Source organism: Phoca vitulina, unplaced genomic scaffold (assembly GCF_004348235.1).
Source record: "Phoca vitulina isolate PV1807 unplaced genomic scaffold, GSC_HSeal_1.0 scaffold3, whole genome shotgun sequence".
In the NCBI taxonomy this organism is placed as follows: Eukaryota; Metazoa; Chordata; class Mammalia; order Carnivora; family Phocidae; genus Phoca; species Phoca vitulina.
Genome location: NW_022589706.1, coordinates 688,134 through 709,994, shown reverse-complemented (window position 1 = coordinate 709,994; position 21,861 = coordinate 688,134). Strand labels below are relative to the sequence as shown.

Below are 21,861 nucleotides of genomic sequence, written 5' to 3'. Positions count from 1 at the left end.
GCGCAGGGGCGGGGCCGTCCGGGGAGAGGGAAGAACGCGGACAGCGCCGTGTGCTCATGCGCCGTGCGCGCGGGAACGTCCGGTCCGGCACGTGTGAAGGCCTCAGCGCGGGGCCAGGCGCAGGGGCTGCGGCCCCCACCGCCGCCGACACTGCGGCAGACGTGAGGTCCGCAGGACGATCCAGATGCGGTAGGGAAGCGCAGAAGGAGGGTTGCAGACGGGACGGTGGAGAGGCCTGAGGGGCACGGGTGGGTCCCAGCTGCGGGAGCACAGCCGAACAACAGGGTGCCTGACCGAGATGGGCAGTCCCCTCCACGCCCTGGAAATGGGGTGGCATCAGCCCTGTGTGGGCAACGAGATCAGATAAAGCAGAAGGACTGACCTTTTCAACCAGGTCTTCAGGGGCCTGTTCCTCAAAGAGCTGAATTTTGTCTTCGATGCACTTCCTCAAAAGGTCTATCTTGCTTTTACCCTTGGAGCGCGGCTTTCTCGCCTTGGACTGCTGCTGGAGGGCGCAAGAGAGAACACGGGCAGGAAAGTGACCCCCTGCAGGTCTGTGCACGCCCTATGTCTCCCAGAGCCAGGAGGGGCCCTGCGGCCCCAGAGCTGCAAGTTGTCTTCAGCTGGACGGAGGGGGAAAGATGTACCCTTGCCTGAACAAGCTCAGTTCGCGGGCCCTCGGTCCACCAAAGGGAGAGGACTCCAGCTAGCAGAGGCAAAGCTTCGCCGCCAGACAGCACAGCCCGCCCGGGTCCTCCTCCTCCCAGCCATGGGACCTCAACCCATCAGCTTCTCTGAGCAGGGGACCCGACCGAAGAGGTCCCTGTCCTAGTGAAGCCATGTGGAGCGGCTCTCCCTGCTGGCGCCCTCAGACTCCACCACCACCTGCACCTCTGCTTTCGCCGCACGGCCCTCGGGAAGGGAGCCAGGCTCAGCCAACCCTGCCAGCCCTTCTGAGCATTTCTTCTGCAGGGTATTTCTTTCTTTCTTTCTTTTTTTTTTTTTTTGAGAGAGAGAGAGTGCACAAGCATAAGCAGGGGAGAGGGAGAAGCAGGCTCCCTGCTGAGCTCCATGGAGCCAGACATGGGGCTCAATCCCAGGACCCCGAAATCACAACCTGAGCCAAAGGCAGATGTTTAATGGTCCGAGCCACCCAGGTGCCCCTCTTCTGCAGGGTATCAAGCGAGCACAGTTCACACTTGGGGCAAGTGTATCTGCTCCTCTGAGGTAGAGTGCAGGGCCAACTATTTCTAAACCAAGCACCCTAAACAACTTTAGAATCAGGAACTTAATTCGTGCCAGGATTGGCCCTCGATCAGCTCCAAAGCAGGGGAAACACACCTCACTTTACTTCTATGGAAATATCTTTATTCATTGTTCCAAAGCTTAAAAAAAAAAAGAATTCGCTATTTTGTCCCTTACTCTCTAACTACCATCATCTTATAAATCCTGCACTCTTCCAGGAACAGAAATAGAAAAAAACCTTTTTTTTTAACATGAAAGAACATAAAAACTTCTAAGTTGTTTCTGCATCTCACTGTTTTTTATTCAATATGGATACATCTGAATTTTTTTTCTTCCCCTAAAGGAAAACAGTGGGTTTCAAGTCAGAAAATACCAGCCCCAAGCCCAGTTCCACCACCCCCTCCCTGCTTTAGTTGGTCCACTTTTCCTATGCTGGTGGGTTTCTCTTCTGCAAAATGAGCAGAGAAACGTAGCTCCTGGCACTGCTGTGAACATGCATGGGATCACCTAACCTTAAGGGCTTTGAATATGTGTTCAATCCCAACATAATATCACCTCCAGGGAAGCCCGACATCTTGCATACATTTGGTGGTTGGCTGGCTCAATCACATGCACTGCACACCTACTATGCGCCAGGTACTTTCTAGGTGCTGGGGACAGAGTGGTGAACACGTCAGGGACACAGACAGTGAGCAGGCTGAGAAACCAGGACATTTCAGTGATCAATTACATGAAGACATGGACCACAGCCATATGATGAATGCCTGGGGAGGGGGGTCTTCTGGATGGGTGCTCAGGGTGGACCTCTGCGGGTAAGTTGAGCCGAGGCTCGAACAGACCACAAAGAGCTGGCCCTTGATATTCTGGGGAAAGCATGTTCCTGGCAGAAGAAATGGCAAGTTCAAAGGCCTTGTCTTAGGTTGGGTTCCCCAGAGGCAGAGCCAGAGATGGGGTTGGCTTGTGCATGGTTTCCTGAGAGAGGAGCTCGGAGCAGCATGTGGGGAGTCAGGGAACCAGATCAGGAAGGGGAAAGAGCCATGCAGGGTGGGGGTCTCAGGAAAGTCTAGCCTTGACTGCTCCATGGGGGGGGGCTCCGGAGCAAACACGGCACCCAAGAGTGGTCTGCCTTTGAGGCACATAATAGGTGCTCAAAAAAGGCAGCTGTCCATCAGCTGTGAGAGGCTCCCTTTTCCAAACCCACCTGAGTTGGCATGAGCATCCTCCTCGTGCCACTTAAAGAAGGGGCCAAGCTTTTGTACCCTGAGTCGGTCACTGGGTGTGGCTGAAGGAGCAGGAGGGAAAGAAACCTCTTGGGCCACGGGGTGCCCCTCTGCCCGGGGCCAGGCCCAGAGGAGGGTGCAGGTGTGAGCCATAAGCGGCTAAAATGCAGGGCCCAGGAAGGGGGTCTGGGCCGGGCACCTAAGGTTTAGGACAAGCTTGGCAGTTCCAGGAGTAGCCAGTTGCTGATATGGCTGCAGAGAGAGAAGAGATGAGCCCAAGGTGGGCGGCGGGGTCAGAGCCCAGAGCATTAGGGGTGGGAGAGGCCCCGTGTCTGTAATCAAGGAGTGGCTGGGACAAGCCTCTTACCTGCAGCTCAGGGGCAGCCAGGGCCTGGTCCAGCCTCAGGAACTCTGCTTCTCGCCAGGCAGTCTGAAACTGCTGCAGCAGGACACGGGCCCGGATTTTGGGCAGAGCCAAGCTCCTGTCCATCTGAGCGAAGCAGCCGTGAACTTCCTGCCTCATCCTGAGCAGCTCCTCTTCAGACAGGGAGAAGGCTGAGGAGCAGAGCTTCCTGGAAAAGCAAGCAAGAGAGGGAGGCAAACCATAAGAGACTCTTAACTCTAGGGAACAAACTGAGGGTTGCAGGAGGGGAGGGGGTAAGGGGATGGGGTAACTGGGGGATGGGCATTAAGGAGGGCACGTGATGGGATGAGCAGTGATGTTATGTGCAACTGATGAATCACTAAATTCTACCCCTGAAACTGAAACTACTAATACACTATGTTAACTAAATTGAATTAAAAAAAAATTTTTTTAATAAAAAAAGGGGCACCCGGGTGGCTCAGTCGGTTAAGTTTCTGCCTTCAGCTCAGGTCATAATCTCAGGGTCCTGGGATCGAGCCCCATGTCAGGCTCCCTGCTCAGTGGGGAGTCTGCTTCTCCCTCTCCGACCCTCCCCCCTGCTCCTGCTCTCTCACGCTCTCAAATAAAATCTTTAAAAATAAATAAAATAGAGGAAATGGGTGGGGGGGGGTTGCTGGGGGTGGAGAAGCTAGGAATTCAGAGCAAACTCCATTCATTAAATCCATGTCTAGAAAAACCCATCATGTCTTTAATTGTGCATTCGTTCCACAAGAATCTCTTGTGCACCTAATATGTGCTGTGTGGGACACACCATCATGCTGGAGAGAAGTTACAGCTGGATGAGGCCAGGCTGTGAGGGTGTCCACGGGCAGGCAACAGGCCCCCCAGCCTTCCTCATGGGGGAGAGAGCCTGCTTCCGCTTTAGAAACAGACGTGAAAACAAAGCATCATCTGCCGAGCCTGCTCAGCAGCACACTACGTAAAGGCCAGTGGCCTGGAGAAGAGATGCCCAACTCAGCTCAGGAGGACAAGGGGCAAGGGGGGCCTTGCACTGGGTTTTAAAGGATCATGACCGACAGCCACCATGCAGAGAAAACCCGTTCCACGCTGGGAATATGCTGAGTGATTTACTGCTAAAGGCTGACCTGTGTCCCCCGCAAAGATGTCAAATCCTAACCCCCAGTACCTGGGATTGTGATCTTATTTGGAAACAGGGTCTTTGCTGATGTGAAAGTAAGATGAGGTCATAATGGAGGAGGATGGGCCCTTCACTGAACATGACTGATGTCATTGTAAGAAGAAAGACCCAGGCACAGGAGAAGGGCTCGGGACCACAGAGGCACGGACTGGAGTGAGGAAGCAAGCACATACCAAGGATGGTAGCAGCCCCAGAAGCTAACAGAGGGGCAAGGAACAGATTCTGTCCTAGTGTCTTCAGAGGGAGCCTGGTGACACCTTGCTGACACCTTGATTTCAGACTTCCAGCCTCCAGAGCAGCAAGAGAATACTTTGAAACCTCCCAGCGTGTGGAACTTTGCAACCCCCAGGGAACAAATACATTTACCTACACCATTGCTAATTTTTCCCGCAACTCAGTCCTCCGCTTACAGATAAGAAGATTGAAGAATCCTCCCAGTCTTCCTTTCTGCAAGGCCCACAGCCCACTCTACAGGGGGGCCGGTCACAGGCTCACAACCCCACCTCTCCAGGGAGACATGAAGGGAAGTCTGCTGGGGACCCCTGCACAGAAGTTCCTCCCAGAGCCAGGAGCAAGCAAGTGACCTCTCCTTCCTACTTTGGGCAATGCGTGTCTGTTCACTTGTTCATCTGACAAATATTCTCTCTAGACAAACCCAGATTTGTTTGGTATTCTCAATGTCCAGTCAACACTGGCTGGGTCAAATGTGCCCTGTGGATGCTTTAAATGCAGACATGCCTGCAGGACTACTGTGGGAGGCCACAGCCAGCCCTGCCACACCCAAATCTCAAGGAGGGAGAGCGGGACTGCAGTTTAGCTAGAATGTTCTCCCTTGGAAACAGAATAGGACCTTCCTGCTGACATGGGCCTCCAGCTGGACATAGTCTGAAGGCCCCAGGCCCATGTCTCAACACCCCATCTTGGATTTCTCACGACAGGGGATGCACCAACTTTTTAAGCCCCAGGAAAGGGCAGCTGCTCCTTTGTCCTTGACCTCTTGGAGAACCTTTGCCCCATGTGTTTGCAGTGTGTGGAATCCAAAGTGAAAGCAACTCTGAAATGGTTGAGTCATTACTCCTGCCCATCCTCAAGCCGATCAGCCCTCTGTGGTCTAGTCTTAATCCTCTGCTGTGTAGACACCCAGATAAGACAGGAACACAGGAGCCGGGCAGGGTCTTTGCCCTGATGGAGTTTAAGATCCAGGCAGGAGCTCAGGAAAGATGTCTCAAAGACATGCTTTTCCTAGCAAAAACATGCATCCTTATTAATTCCTACTTTCCTCAACCAGGTTTTGAGCAATTCTATCCTGCTTGAAATTGCAAAGCTTCTAAAAATGTGTTTCCCAAAAACGATTGTGCAAAACCATTTTTACATAACACCTCAGAAATAAAGGCTGCAACCTTTTGGAATCTTAAGTAAGCAAAGCAGACGAGCAGACACACACTGTGGGCATCGTTCTTTGACCCTCTTTAACCCTGAGAAAAATCATAAAGAGTTTTCTGATAGCAAGGTGAGAATTCTCTTTTTCCATTGAATGTCTAAATCAGCGGCGGCTCTGGTAATACTCTCTGCAAAATGGATCCAAATGAAGTTGCAGAAAACGACCAGCCAGTAATGGGAATGTCAAGTCTAATTCAGATGCTTCAAAGAGTCCAAAGCCGGCTAGAGCGTGTAAAAAGACTTTGGTGGGATGCGTGCTGAGCTGAATCATTACTTCTGAGAACAATTCGCAGGAATAAGAAGTGGCATTTAAGGATCTGATTTTTACGGGCTTGGAGAAAAGATAGCATCTTGTGTGCTCAAGAAAAAAACACTAACAAAGCCTGGGAAGTAAACAGAGACAGAACCCTAAAGACAGAGATGAGGAGGAGCCCAGAGATGGCACACTCTCTCTGCAAACACCCGGGGACACGAACGGTGGCCAGGTCAGTGCTGGGGAAGAGCACTGTGTAGGAGGAGAGAAGAAATGGTCGAAGCCAGACAGATCCTGTCCCACCAGAGGATAATGCCAAGGAAGGATGGGCATGGCGGCAAGATGCTATGGTAATGATGCCCTGCCAAGGGTGCAGGTGGGAGGGACCACCGATGCCCAGCACACAGCATGCTGGCCCAGCAGAGAGGGGAGACCAACCGGCTGGGCAGATAGCTGGAAAGGACTCATTCCCCTCCTGCCGACCCACAATATCCCCCCGAACACTCCTGTCCGTGCAACCAGGTCCAACAGGGCTCTGGATTCAGAATTAACGGTGTGCCTAAGGTTCAGCTTAAACTGTGAAGCGTCTATACCCAGAAAAGGATACTAAATGAGCATAAGCTTTGTTTCTTTGCTTGAACAGGTTGTTTGGGTTTGTCTGTTTGCTTAAATTTCTGGGTTGGTTGGTTGGTTTGTTGAAAGGAAAAGCAACTTTAAGGAATGCTGATTGGGAGGTCCGTTTGGGAAAGGGAAAAGAAGCTCTCTGTCATTGCCAAATGGGTACGACCATGTCCTTGGAAGGAAACAGTGACTTAGTTGCTCTACATAAACAGACTGAGTAGATGGTGGTTATGGGTTATTTCCCCTGTGCTGCTAGTGATGGTTTTAACTTTGTTCCTTCACACCAGTCACACCGGTCTCCCCACTTTAACCCAGATAAGGACCGGGACCTCCTATCGAGCTGCTCCTCCCTGGGTCTTGCCCCCTCTCAGCAGAGCGCCGGTGGCCCTTGCCCGCTCATCTCCAGCTCCCAGTGCCAGGTTGGTGGCTGATGTACATAGCAGTCCTCCCTTGGAGCCTGGCAAAGATCTGGGCCCTCCAGTGTACCCGGAACGGTCACCTGCCTGTGCTTGCTTGTCCTGATCATCTCTTTAGGTGTCTGCTCTCCTCCTGATCATCTGAGCTCTTCCAGCACAGGAATGATGGCGGCAATGGTAGCAGCCATTACTTACTAATCACCAACTGCAGATCAAGGGTCGTGTTAAAAGATGTAAATATATGAACTCATGTCCTCCCTCATCAATGCCGTGAAGGTGACCCCTTGTTAGACACGGTTGATGACCTAACCCAGAGCCACTTCCTTACACCTTGTCTGCTCAGTGTCTGTCTAGAGGGGTTGCCCTCCAACGATGTTGGGGACAGGAACACCCCTCACAGCCCAAGGGGGGATGCTGCAAATGGTCTAAGGCAGGAACTGGCAAACGATGGCCTGCGGACCAAGTCCAGCCCCTCCCTGGCCTGTTTTTGTTCATAAAGTTTTATTAGCACACAGTCAAGTTCATTAATTTACAGACTGTCTATGGCTGCTTTCTCCATACCATGGCAGAGTTGGGTAGTTCAACAGAAACCATGTAGCCCTCAGAGACTACACTCATCGGCACTTCATTTAAAAAGTTGACAGCCCTCTGGTCTCCCGACAGTCACGGTCACTTCATTCTCCTTGCCGGTGAATGGTTTCAGCCTGGGCCTGTGATGTAGTCCTGACCAGTGGTATCAGAAGGGGTGATGGCTCAGATGTTATAAAGAGATGATGAGTGTGACACCTGGAGCCACAACAGCCGTCCTGAAACCATGAGGGAATGAGCCCAAAGACCAAGGTGGCGCACTGATGATAGTGGAGCAGAAAGACCATCAGAACTGGGTCCTTGATGGAATTATTGAGCCACTGAATCAAGATGGGAAGCATTTACCACTTGACTCCATCTTATAAAATAATTTCTTCATCTTTTATCAACCCGATGGTATCGTGCGCTGCCGAAAGCACCCTAAATGATTTAGTATTATTTAAGGCAAGACAGATGAGGCTCTAGAGGTTAAATAACTCTCCTACACTCAGACAGTCGGTGGTGGTGCTGGGATTTAAATCTAGGTTTTCTGCTCTACACAGCCCATGTCTCACTCTGCTCGACAGCCCCACACTAGCCTTGTTTGGAGCTCCTTCAGTTTCCAGTCTGATGGGCCAGCCTCAGCTGACTGCCAAAAGCTTTGTGGGTCTCTGTTACACCAGGAAAGCTGACCCATTTGGGCCACACCAATCTCAGTCCACACGGAGAGCTGGTAACTACTGGCAGGAAGGGCAGGGCCGTGGGGCTCTGGCCCCTCTGGCATGTCACTTCAGCTGGTCCTCTGCTCTCACGGCGCCCCCTGTCTTTAAAAACAGTAGCTGTGCCATTTATCCAATGTTTCCTAGTCATATCACCAGGAGAGTCGGCCAGCTGTGCCCCGACATCCTACTCAGAGGTGACGTCATGACATGGTTCTCAAATTAAGAATGAAACAAATAGCTCAAGCACCGAATCAGTGAACAGAGGAAGGGGCCCAGTGAAGAGACGGTGAGGGTAACCTCCCTGCTAGTTCTGCTCCCCACTCTGCTCCCGGGGATAAGGCCCCTCATCGACCGAGCTTCTGATTAAGGGGTCCCGGCACAGTTTCCACTTATGCGGGAGTAGCGGGTTCTAGCTTCCCCCCAGTCACATCCTCCCATGGGAACCCAGGGCACCTTACCCTCTTCTTGCTACAAAGCCTACCTCCCACCGGCCCTGGCTCCTCACACTGCAACCCCGGGGTGGCCCTCTCCCCTGGGCTGCGAGTTCAGGTGACCACGGACCTGCCGTCCCCACAACTACGGGCCGGCCCCTCCCTCCCTGGGGGCGGAGGAGGCTGAGGACGCTCACATGAAGATCAGGTGCTCCCAGCGTCTCAGCTCCACCTGCTCCTCCGTTGAGGCCTCCAGAGCGTCGTCCTTCAGTCTCTGCCTCACGCTCTGGACGCCCTCCTGGTCCCTGTCCCTCTCCTCACCCTCGAGCTGCTGGGCCCGGGCAGCCAGCCCCCGGCTGTGTTCTTCCAGGATCTGCTGCAGGAAGAGCCAGGGCACGCTGCGCTTGAGCAGCTCCTGGGTCATCCCCGAGTTCTGCAGGCGCCGCAGCTCCTCGGTGGCCTTCTCGGACAGCGACAGCATCAACGCCCTGAGCTCGTCCAGGGCGGCCTGGTCCAGACGCTCCTGCAGCTCCTCCAGCACGGCGCTGTGCTCCGCCAGCAGGCTCCCCCACCGGCCCAGGTACTGGCTGGCGTCCTCGGCAGCTCGCAGGGCCTCCCCGAGGGACAGCTGCTCCTTCCGCTGCTCCTTGTGCTGCAGGGGTTTCAGAGAGGAAAACTCAGTGGGGACAGGCTTGGCGCGCCCAGCCCTCTGGGGAAGCCCGTGGAAACCTGTGCAGGAGGCACAGCACGGTGACGGTCTTCTCCCAACGATCTCACACGGAGAAAGGTGTGCTTAAGAAAGTAACCCGAAAGAAGGGCACCTGGGTGGCTCAGTCAGTTAAGCATCCAACTCTGGGTTTCGGCTCAGGTCATGATCTCAGGGTCGTGAGCTCGAGCCCCGCGTTGGGCTCCGCACTCAGTGGGGAGTCTGCTGGGGATTCTCTCTCTCCCTCTGCCTCTGCCCACCCCTCTCTGTTCACATGCTCTCTAAAAAAAAAGAAAGTAACCCCAAATAGAGTGAGAGCTCCATCTGTTGAACATGTATTGGACACATATTTATCGAGTAGGTAAAGCCCAAGAACAGACCACCAGGGTTCCAAGCCTGGCTCCTCTGTGGACGAACTGAGGGACCCTAAGTGAACATCTAGAACTCTTGGTGCCTCCACGTCCTCATCTGTAAAATGGGGCTGATCTACCTCACAGAGTAGTTGGGAGGACTCAGTGAGTTGTTTAACACGTGTGTGGTTCTCAGAGGCCTGCCCGGTGCACAGTTCACGTCAATGAACTTCTGTTATTCTGTGTCCTGGGCGCAGAGGACCTGCAGCTCGCGAGGTTATAAGGGGAAAAAACACCCTGAGATCTGTGACAGACATTGAAATGAGGAGGTCAGGAGAGGTCTTTCCGGAAGGAGATCCGAGGGAGACCTGAGGGAGGAGATCACACCTCAGGCGGGTTAAGATACGGGGCCAGAAGGTCCCTGGGGAGAGAGCTGTAGGCATGAAGACCCCACGGGGGATGAAGAAACCAGACAGGCATAATAAAGATGTCCATCGTGCTGGGATTTCTCAGAGCACTTGCAGGCAGTCTCCATTCTGTGTTGTGAGGACATGGGATGGCCCAGGTGGCCAAACAGGGTCACCATTCTACCACTACTCGTCAAGCACCTACTGTGTGTCCTCAGCATCGGGGATACGGCATAAATCTCTGGCTCTCCGGCTCCGTGCAACTACCTCCTAACTGTGCCACTGACAGATGGATCAGCAGCGGCAAGAGTATTCACAGAGAATCACTGGAGTCTCTGCAGCTCATCCATCCTTCTAGATCCTACCCTTAAATCAGGCCTGACCATCAGAGAAATGTGGCCTTGGGCCCCCCGATGTCATTGCTCACATACCTTTTGCAGCATCTCTCGTCTTCTCTTCAGGATTAATTTTTGGTGCAGCTTCTTCTTCTCCTGTTTTAAGTCATTGTCCAGCTTCTGTTTGATGGAAAAGACTTCTGTCTGAGCGCGCTCCAACAGCGCCTCCATCTGCTCCTCGTCCAGGTACCCTGCTCTAGGAGAGAGACGGAGGTGGGCGATGCACCCGCCACACCCACCCTTAGCTCGCCTGCTGCGGTGGCTGGACATTCATCTCTGCGCTCGTTTGGTCTGATCAGAAAAAGTCTTTACCTGAAGGAGCAGGAGCAGAACGGGCAGCTAAGAAGGGCAAGGTCGGCGTCCCTAGAGCCATGCCCAGGAAGCTCAATGCTAGACACTGCCGTTGTTGGGGCAGAGCCTGGGCAAGAGCTCTGGGAGACAGTGATGCTCCGGGGACCACAGCACTCCAGGTACAGTCTTCCAAGAGGAGACGGTGGGTTCAGAATTGCTGGTGACGGGATTGTCACCAGCAAAGTCCAATAGGTAAATGCAGGAAATACTGTGTGGGGGCCAATTCTTCATGCTAACCTGGCTAGCCACAGGGCACCCACATTAAACACTGTGTCTGGGTGTGTCTGGGAGGGTGTTTCCAGGAGAGATTAGCACTTGAATCGGGGGACAGCCCTCCCCAGAGTTGGGGGGGCACCAGCCAATCCAGTAGGGGACCGAATAGAACATAAGGTGGAGGAAGGAGGAATCTGCCCCTTTGTCCTGCCTCACTGCTTCAGCTGGATACCTCATTTCACCTTCTCCTGCCTTCGGACTGGGATCCCCTGGTTCTCAGGCCTTTGGACTCAGACTGAACTACACACTGGCTTTCCAGAGCATTCCAGAGTCTCCAGCTTGCACGCGGCAGGTGGTGGAGTCCTCAGCCTCTGTAATTACGTGCGCCAATCTCTCATATCTATCTTACCGGCTGTTTTTCTGGAGAATCCTGACCGACATAGTCTGTTACTACCACGATCACCATGACTAGTCCCAGTCTGTGTGCATCACTGGGCTGGGCCCCCTGCTTGGCACAGGTAGATACCCATGGAAGTTTCTTGAAGGAGTGAATATATAAATGAATGAATGGTGGATACATACTTTAGAAACATGTCTGTGCCAACTTTTAATTAATTTATTTATTTATTTTTATTTTTTAGAATATTTATTTATTAGAGAGAGAGCACGTGAGCCGGTAGAGAGGCAGAGGGGGTGGGTGAGGGAAGGTGAGGGAAAGAGAGAGAATCTTAAGCAGATTCTGTGCTGAGCGCAGAGCCCCGCATGGGGCTTGATCTCACGACCCTGAGATCATGATCTGAGCTGAAACCAAGAGTGGGATGCTTAACCGACGGAGCCACCCAGGTGTTCCTCTGCCAACTTTTTAAAATAGAATTTAAAAATCAGAGCTAAAACACACCTCCCTGGTAACTGCTCACAACAGTACAGCCAACGGTCAGGTGCTTCAGCTCAGGGCAAAGAACTGTTTCTTTCCTTGAGCGAATATTAATCAGGAATGTCAAGGCAACTGCAGTGACAAATTCATTAGCATCTTCGGGTAGCGAGTGTTCACGTAATCTGCACCTCACAGAATCCTCATTAAATAGGGCAAGAGAGCCGCAGAGTCCTAAAAAAATTGCCAAGGTGGCAGAACCAATTCCTAACGCCACAGACTGTCCTGGGAAAGCCAACTTCATAGGCATGCCTCTATTTATTTTAGAGCTTCTCATAACCAAAAAGAATAAATGTCATTGTTTGCAGGTAAGTACCTCAAAGCCTAGCTGGGAGGAAAGGGGCGGAGGCTGCCCTGCTGTGAGCCTGAATCACCACCGACTACATGGTCCCCCCGGGGCTGCAGAGAAAAACCAGGGACAATGCACAAAAAGCGCCTGTGTATTTAGATTTCACTGCCAAGGTGAATGCAAGAGCCGGCAGAGTGCCCGAGCTCAAGGAGAGGCAGGCTCTCCCACCACACAGCTCGTGTAAGCCTCCACCACTGATCTCTCAGTGAAATGCTGGGGATTTCCTTTAAGATACTCCGCGTGGGGGGCGGCCTGGGTGGCTCAGTCGGTTAAGCATCTGCCTTCGGCTCAGGTCATGATCCCAGGGTCCTGGGATCGAGCCCCACATCGGGCTCCCTGCTCAGCAGGGAGCCTGCTTCTCCCTCTCTCTTTGCTGCTCACCCTGCTTGTGCTCTCTTGCTCTCTCTGTCAAATAAATAAATAAAATATTTATAAAAATTAAAAAAATAGATGACTCCGGGTGGGGCTGTAGAACGACATCAAGGTTGGCCACTGAAGTTGAATGATGGGCACACGGAAGGTTCATTGTATGGCTGTCCCAACTATCATGAAGGTTTTAGAAATTCTATGATGCAAAGGATTCTTAAAACTAGAGAATTCATCTTAAGGAATAAGTAAGGCGCCCCCAGTGCATTCGCTGACCAAGCTGCATAGGTGGTCTCTGATGAGGACAGCAGGGCAGGGTGATTCCTGTGCATCATCTGGGATGGCTTCCGGGTCTTACCTCTCATGTTTCTGGATGAACAGGGTGAGCTGAGCATCAGCAGCGCTCAGAAGGCCTTGTACACGGGTCTCTGATGACTGCATGTTCTGAACCAGGTACTCCCTGTGGCCAAATCTTTTACTTAGATGGTATCTCTTACTAGCCTGGAAAAAATCCATTAACTCTTCTAATTTCTCCTGTTTAAAAAAAAATCAAGAAAATATGCCTAATTAAAACTTAGAGCATATTCTTTCTAGACCTATAAAGTATTACATTTCCTTCCGAAGAAAACACACAGGAATAGAAGCATGGGGATTAACACCTTAAACTGCCCTGCTCTTAACAAAGGCTTAGAAGAAAATGACATACTGGTAAGGAATGAGAGCTTGGAAAAGTGCATTCTAGACCCAGATAGTTAGGAGTTGTCAAAACAACATTATTGCCCTAGGGAAGGGGATGCAAATTTCACTCAGGCACTCAGCCTTCGCCCATGGGGTTCTCGAAACACAGCACCAGCACAGGTGCTGACGTTCTGGGATAAATCAGCCATCAGCCGTGACCTTCAGAACTTCCATGCTCGTGGAGGAGACGGGAGACAAGATGACAAACCCCAACCAAACACAAGACATCGATAACCTACTTGACACTGGGTGTCTTCTCTGGGCCCGACACTGGGCTCAGAGTGTTTCTCGCCTTATTTAACTTAGTCTAGAGAGAGAGTACTATTATTCCCATTTCACAGATGAGGAACCTGAGTCCACATCGCACTGCTGGTAAATGGTTAAGCAGGGATTTGAACTCAGTAATCTAATCCCAGGGCCTGTGCACTAACAGCTCCTCCAAAATGCAGCTGACCAGTGGTAATCAGACCGGCAGTAATTACAACGTTAGCCTAAGTGGTATCATCCCCCTGATTGGCTCTGCTGTCTTTTCCCATCTGTGGAAATAGTGTCCCTGCAATAGGTCACCAAAAAGATCGATGTATCTTTTCAACAAGATACATATGATGCCAAGGACAGTCTCCTCTCTAACCAAAGCAGTGATATCTCCAGTTCTTGACGCCTGGGAACGTGCACTGTCCAGACAGTGAAAAGCAGAATGGTCGGTCAGATGTGGCTGAATACCGGTATCTCCCTGACTTACTGGCAGCAGAATCCATATAACAGGAATACGGAGGCAATATTCCTATTCGCCATGAAACTGGGTCCATGGGAACCACCGACTTGTCCCCATTACATAAAGAAACGCATAGCTGCCATCTTCCACTACTCCAGCAGTTGGGGTCAAAGAAGCCTGTGTCCTGCTACCATTATCACCCATGGAAGTCTCCTTCTTGACTCCATTATGACTAACAATCACACACTCTAGCTCGAAGGCCCCAGTGTTGAGAGTCAGCCACTACCCACCACGAGGAGAAAAATGACAGCAAAATCCATCAATACCTACGTGATGCCTTGAGGTTTGGATGCCTACCTGGGAATAGAACTGAATTCTTACTCTAGTCCCTCTCACTGAGGTTTGAGTGGGAAAAACCTAGAGTAAAATGGAGAAGCTGCCTTGTTCCCTTCATGCTCCGTGCCTCCCGAGAGTGGCCCTCTCGTCCCGCAGGACTCACGTTCGGGAGCCTTTTGGGGATGGTCGCTCGGTCTCCTCTGGTGTGGCTCTGCTCCTCGCCAGGACCAGAGATCTGCTGCAGGATTGCACACCAGTGATTTCACGCTGGGTGTGTACATGTGCATGTAAAATACCCCACACGGGCCTGAGAAATCCCACAGCAATGGTGACGGCCTCGGATCAACTATTTTGGCTATCGTTAAGGAATTTGTTCCATTTGGATCAATAACGTTCAGACTCAGGCTGACCCAGAAGAACACACACAGAGCCAGCCAGGCATACCCAGACACAGACTGCAAACCCCGGGTATACACTGATGTGCGTGCGCGTGCCCACACGTACAGGCACACGTATATTTATATGTTGTTCACTGCTATGTGTATTCAGTGTATATCATGCCACGCACAGGCTTTCCGGGAATTAGCTCTATTTCCCCCATTTTACAGGTGAGGAACCTGGGGCTCAGGGAAGTCAGGCAGTTTGCCTAAAGTCACAGAGCTGACGGCTGGTGGAACTGGAAATCAAATCCAAGTCAGCCTGAGTCCCGGGCCTGGGCTTCAAGCTACTAATGGCCCCATTTATTGGAAACTCATCCACACATCAAGAGGCAGAAGGAAAAGGTGGTGAGTTCACAGTACACAGCCAAGAGGAGAGATGGGACTGACTCCGGGAGAGGAGAAATCACCGACGCGGTTCAGGGAGGTCAAGCTCCCACCGCTGCGAGCCTGATCTGAGGTCTCACCTGTATGTCAGCGTAATCCTGCAGCAGCATTTTAGCTGCCTCTGGCTTCAGTTCCCCTTGGAAAATAGCACTTTTTATCTGGGTGAAGAAGATATTGTGCAGTTCATTTCTCTGGAAAATGGCCAGCTGCCGGTGAGCCTTGGCAAAGTCCTCCTCTTGCTGCAGAGCCAGAGATCTCCTCAAGTGCACCTGCTCCAGGCCGTGGAGGGTCCTCAGGAGACTGCTACACTCCGCAGCAGACTGCGGGAAGAGGGGGCGGCACGTGAGATGACACACCAACAGGCACGCATGGGCACGCCCAGGCCATATGCAAGTGCACGCACACAGGCACACGTGTACGTGCACACAGCAACACACAGTGTATACACATATGTGCACACACATACATGCTCCTGTGTGCATAGGCACACAGGCACATGCATGCATGAACACACACACGCACACAGCAAATAATACATACACACGGCAACACAGTGCATACACACATGCACATGTATACAGGCACATGCATGCATACATACATGCACACACAGCAATATACATGCACACAGCAACACAGTGCATGAACATAGTGCGCATGCACACGGCAAATATACGTGCACGCAGCAACACAGTGCATGCACATATGTGCACATGTACACACATGCATGAACATAGTGCGCATGCATACGGCAAATATACGTGCGCGCAGCAACACAGTGCATGCACATATGTGCACATGTACACACATGCATGAACATAGTACGCATGCACACAGCAAATATACGTGCACGCAACACAGTGCATACACACAGGCACCTGTATACAGGCACATACATGCACATGCACACAGCAACACACAGTGCATACACATGCATGCACACAGCAATGCACAGTGCATCACACATGTGCACACACACGGCACATATAAACACACAGCACACAGTGCATACAGACATGTGCACCTGCACACATATGCGTGAACATAGTGCACATGCATAATGCCCACGGCAAATATACATGTACACAGCAACACAAGAGTGCACACACATGCACACGTACATGGGTACACGCATACACGCACGTGCACACAGCAAATATACATGCACATGGCAACACAGGCATATACCTTCATGTACATGTGCACATGCATTCACACATGCACACATCAATGCATAGCACACACACATGTGTGCACACACAGCACATACACACACAGCAGCATACAGTGCATGCACACATGCACACATATGCACGGCAACACAGGAAACACACAAGCACATGCATGTGCACTCATGTGGAACACACACAGGTGTGCACCCAGGCACACACATGTCCCAAGCTGGCAATGATAAAGCCACTAAGCTCTGGAAAATACTGCTGCAACCTGTCCTTTGCTGTTCTCTTAATGTTTTCCAGAATAGTCTCAAAGCAGAAAATTCACAGGGACGGAAATTTGCAAATCAAACTGCCTGAAAATAGCCTGTAAAATGGAAACATTAATGGATTGTGCTGTTAGACTCTCCCGCTTATTTCTGCCGTCTTTTGCTCTTAACTTAGTTGAAGAGAAAAACACCAGCAATCGGGCCAAAGTTGAGATGATTTGGGTGAGAAAGGAGGCAGAGTCGTTAAGAAATGGCTACTGGATGTCTGTGCTTCGTGTGCTCGGTATGAAGGCAGGGAGGAGGAGACAAGCCTGCACTGAGTTCCTGGTGCCTTCACACTCCTGCGAGCACAAGGCTCGTGCCCCAAGAGGGGAGTGCAGTTAATTCCACGTGGGGAGGCAGAATTCTAGGACGGCCCACAGGTTCCTGGCCCGTGGTGTCCACATCGTATAAATCCTCCCCTGTTGAGTGTGGACAAAAACTCTGAATGCGACCAGACTGGCGCCCCATGATCTGGTTATTACATGCCGAAAGTGAAGAGGTCTTGATGATGTAATTGAGGTCCCTAATCAGTTGACTTAAGTTAACCCAGAGGGGAAATGATCCTGGGCGGGTCTGACTTAAGGAGGAACTGGGCCTTCCTGAACAGAGACACTCTCCTGCTTGCCTTGAAGAAGCAAGCAGCCTCCTGTGAACAGTCTACAGAGAAGGGAGGCCCCCAGGGGCCTCCCCAGTATTAACAGTTTGCCTCGGCCACCAGAAAACAACACGGCCTTTTTTCAAAGCTGATTTTCTAAAAAGGGTTGGATCAGGCTTTCGTGAGTCACTCATCTGGAGAGAAGTGGTTGTTCACAGCTTTTATCTGCATTACAGAATGTGGTTCAGCCACAGCCAGGAGGGGGCCGGGCCCCTGACTCTGGGACTGCAGGGACGTTCTGTTGCCCAGGGAGGGGCCAACGCCCTGTGAGGCTGATTCATTCATCAAAGTGACCTTCTCAACTGACAGTATGAAATATGACAAGCTGCAAACTTCAATTTATTTGAATTAATAGGAATGAAAGATGGGAGGAAATCCATATAGCTTCTCACAGCCAGGACAAAATGTGCATGCGCACACATGGAAATCCTAAGATAAAGTTATCTGTCCTTGTTTGGAATTATATTTCTGAAGAATGAGGCATGAGGCAATGATATGCTTGTGTCATGGTGAAATACTCCCTAAAATGAATTTATGATGGGAGCCACCCTCACTTCCATCTACACTGGCCTCCTGAGGGGTCCAGAGACCTGCAGAAATATGTTCACCCCCTGACCTAGTTCAATCTTCTGGGAGAATTGATGAGAAGGCTACACCATAAAGCAGGGGGGCGCCCCACCCCACAACCGCCAAGGGCAGCTCCTAGATGGAAGTGAGTGAACGGTCCTGGTATGAGAGACACTAGGGAGTGGTGGGGAGTGGGGCAAAGTGGAGAACAAGGCCTGCCTACAGGGCCAGTCACCACTCAGCCCACCAAAGGGGGCTCTGCAGGAATTTGGACGCAGTGCAGCACATCTCCCTGTGTTTCACGAGAAGCTGGAAGCCTGCAGTTTTATACGAAGTTTTATACTTTATATAATGGCAACAAACGTGCATTTTTAAACATATGTTGAAGTCATGGTCACTGACCCCAACTCTCCATTGAACTTTCCACCGCAATGGACTTTGCAGGGAAATGAGGCATGTTTATCCTATGGTTTTCAGCTCTCCCTAAAAAGTAACCTACCCTGTGGAGAGAGTCAAGGGGAACATGGACCGGGAGAGGGCACTTCAATTTTGGTTTGAGAATCAGAGGTCTGGGCCAGGCTGTTCCAGAGCAACTTGCCATTCATAATGTTGACTCTGCGCCATCAAAAATGTGAGACCGTGGCAGAAAATCGTGTCTGTACCAAATTATACTCCCTGTACTCAGTCTAACAAGACGGGCAAATTGTAAAAATTGTATCCCCAATTGCAGGATGGGGAAACTGAGACCCAGGGAGACCGAGCAATGCACCTTCTGCAAGAACAGAGTGAGGATCTGAACCCAAGCTGTCTCTGCAGGGTCTATAGTCACTACCACTCCCCCCAGGGCCTCTCAGTGGAGACAGGCTTTAAAAACTCTACGAGATGACACAGGCGTTTAAATGTGAACAGATCTCGTCTCTAATTACTGGAATTCCTAAACGCTACTCAAAAACCCAATTCTGCTTTTTTTTTTAAAAAATCGAATGCTTGCTGGAGTAATATGTCCAATATATTTCCGTGCATTTTATTTAAAGATGACTATGATAAATGTACAGATAAGTTACAAGGTCATCAGCAGTTTTGTAAGATGGAGTGGCTTGCATGGCCTGGAAGAGAAATAGCTCTATCGACTTTTGCCGTTCGGATGCTATTTTTGGAAGCACACTGACTCAGATAAGGCGACTGGTCTCTGAACGGGGTGACCCATGGGACCCAGCGCGATGGCGGCCTCCCGCTGCAAGCCAGCAGACTGGGGAGTGGGGGCAGGTGCAGAGGGAATCGGGAGCACTCTGTCCCGCCATCCCTCCTCTCGGCCCTACCGATCTGTGCCAATATCGGAGAAACACTTAAAACTACATTGTTCCAGGCAGCCTTTTGGTCGCTAAATGTAGAAGCCCAGCTGGATGGGTTAACCTGGGCCATGACAGCAAGTGTATCTGAGGCTGCACTGCACCATGCGGGCGGGCAGGGGCGGGGTCGGCGCGTGCTGCCTGGGTCCGCGTCTTGGTCCCACCCATGTGTCCTCGGGCAGGTGACCTTCTCCGAATCTGTTTCCTCAGCTGGAAAAGTGGGATCCTATCAATTTCCACCTCCCTGAGGCGGTGTGAAGATCTGATGAGAAGGTCTGCATGATGTGCTTAGAACAATGCCCTGCACACAGTGTAAATGTGACGGCACTTAATACAATCAGAATATGTTTATACCGTGATATTAAGTGAGAACGAGCAAAACATATAATCCTATGAACTGCATACACCTGAATTTGTTTAAAAAAATTGTATAAAGCAAAAGGTCAAAATGTATGCTGAAATCCGAAGACAGGAGTGGGGACAGCCTTAGCATCCCTGTATCTCCGGGGTCAGGGGCATAGTAGGAGCTCCAAAACCAGACCAAATGAACGTCTGTCTGCCTTGGATGGTGACATGGGTTCCACATATTTTTTTTCCAAGGTTTTTCTTTTTCTATTTTGGAGCTGGAGTTGACAAACTTTTCTGTAAATAGCCAGATAAATATTTTAAGGCTTGCAGGCCACCTAAGGTTTGCTGTTACACATTCCTCTACTTGTTTTGTTTTGCTTTGATTTTTTACAATCCTTCAAAAATGTAAAAACCATTCTCCACCCACGGGTTAGCCTGGGCTCATGGGTCTAGTTTGCTGACTCCTGTTTTCTAACACTTTCCAAGTAGGCACTGTGTCCATGGGAACAAAAGCTATAACAAATTTAAGAGAGAAGAGAACGAGAGATCGTGAGATGGTTTAGGGGCTGAATCACGGCTCTGTGAGCTCGGCATGGTTTCTGAAGTGCCCAGCACAGGGAGACTCGGTGTGGACCAGCCAGTGTAGTCACGGAGGGAGGTCAGAGAGTGGGGTCAGCCAGCAGAACTCTGTTGGCTGGAAGAGTGCCTCCCCCCACCCCCGCTCCCTGCCATGACACACAACCACATCCTAACCCAGAACCTGTGAATGTGGCTCTATTTGGAATGAGAATCTTTACATATGTAATCAAGTTAAGGCTCTTAGGAGACCATCCTGGCTTATTTGGGTGGGCCCTAACTCCAAAGACAAGCATCCTTAAAAGAGACAGCATAGGTGACAGTCCCAGGACGGAAGATGGCCATGCGAAGACAAGAAATCAAGACAGGAGTGATGTGGCCACCAGCCAAGGAACATCTGGAGCCACCAGAAGTTGAGACAGACAAGAAAGGATGCTCCCCTAGAGACTTCAGAGGGGCATGCCCGGCAGCACCTTGATTTAGGACTTCTGGCCACCAGAATTATGAAAAAATCAAAATCTGTTGCTTTGAGCCACTAAATCTGTGGTCATTTGTTACAGCGCCCACAGAAACTCATATGGGAGCCAAGCAGAAAACGGGAGGCATATTAAGGTGAGGGGGCCGGGATACAAGGGGGCAGGTGGGGCTGAGACAGCACGAATCTTGCCTCTTTGTGTCACTGCCCAGCGTGCGTGTGTGCGGGCTGACGACAGATGACCTGCTGAGAGCCACGAGCCATCAGCCCTGTGTGTCCACTGCCAGGGGATCTCTGTGTGCGGCCAGCAGTCTGGGGAATGGAAGTTAGCAGTTCAGAAGCCTGTTCCTAAGCAGGTGTTAGACCTCCCCAGGATGACAGATTTCCAGACCAGGAAATGTGGGCTCAAGCCACAGGGACTGAACAAGCCAGCTCTCACAGAGGAAAACAGAAATCAGGCTTGATTTGATACACTCAGGAAAAAACTCTGGCACGATTCCCTCAAGACAGAAATGGACACATCTCTTAGAAAAATGAGGCTTGATCTCTGATCAACAGAGGCCAGCCCTAGGAAGGCTGAGAGGTCAGAACTCTCAGAGCAGAGCGCTGTGCACTGAGCCTGGAGCAGCCCATGCCCCGGCTGGCTGCTTTTCCTGCACGACCTCTCCCAGCCACCCCAGAGGGGGCGCCCTCAGCCTTGTTTCAGAGTCAGGCTAATTACAGCCTTCAGGAGCAGAACTGGAATATACTGGAATGGGAGTCCAGGTTTGTCTGATGGTGGAGCTGGTGTGGGAGGGCTCCACGATCTAGCACAGCGCAGCCCAGATGGACACACACACACACACACACACACACTGACATCACAACCTCCCTGAGCCATGCTCTCTGTGGTGCACTCTTCCATGAATGAAGCCTTTCTACTCTCCCCATGATGTCCCATGGCACTGTGACTATATCTCTATTCTAATATAGTTGAATGAGGTCACATCTTCTATATGTGAAGATCCTCCATTAAACTATGAACTTCTTGAACCCAAGAACCATGTCTCATTTCCTCTGTACTTCACTGCCTAGCCCAGTGACCAAGAGGCAGTAAGTGATCAATAAAGGCTTTCTAAATAAATTCTGGATGGTTGGATGGACAAGTAGAAGAAAGGGTAGTAGGTGGGTAGACGGATGGGTGGATGGACAGATGAACAAAAGGATGATAGGTAGAGGGATGGATGGATAGATGTAGAGATGGACAG

At 51.1% G+C, this 21,861-nt stretch overlaps 1 protein-coding gene across 1 annotated transcript in view; it reads right to left on the bottom strand.

The window, feature by feature from the left end:
* The window catches only part of EVC2 (EvC ciliary complex subunit 2), a 125,923-nt gene that overhangs the window by 34,028 nt on the left and 70,034 nt on the right, over positions 1-21,861 (bottom strand). The window contains exons 11-16 of the mRNA XM_032399086.1: positions 15,239-15,478; positions 12,904-13,079; positions 10,372-10,531; positions 8,675-9,129; positions 2,833-3,037; positions 383-505 (exon numbers count right to left, since the gene is read on the bottom strand). Of these exons, the coding sequence (XP_032254977.1) occupies positions 383-505; positions 2,833-3,037; positions 8,675-9,129; positions 10,372-10,531; positions 12,904-13,079; positions 15,239-15,478 (1,359 nt within the window). The remainder of the gene's footprint in view (positions 1-382; positions 506-2,832; positions 3,038-8,674; positions 9,130-10,371; positions 10,532-12,903; positions 13,080-15,238; positions 15,479-21,861) is intronic.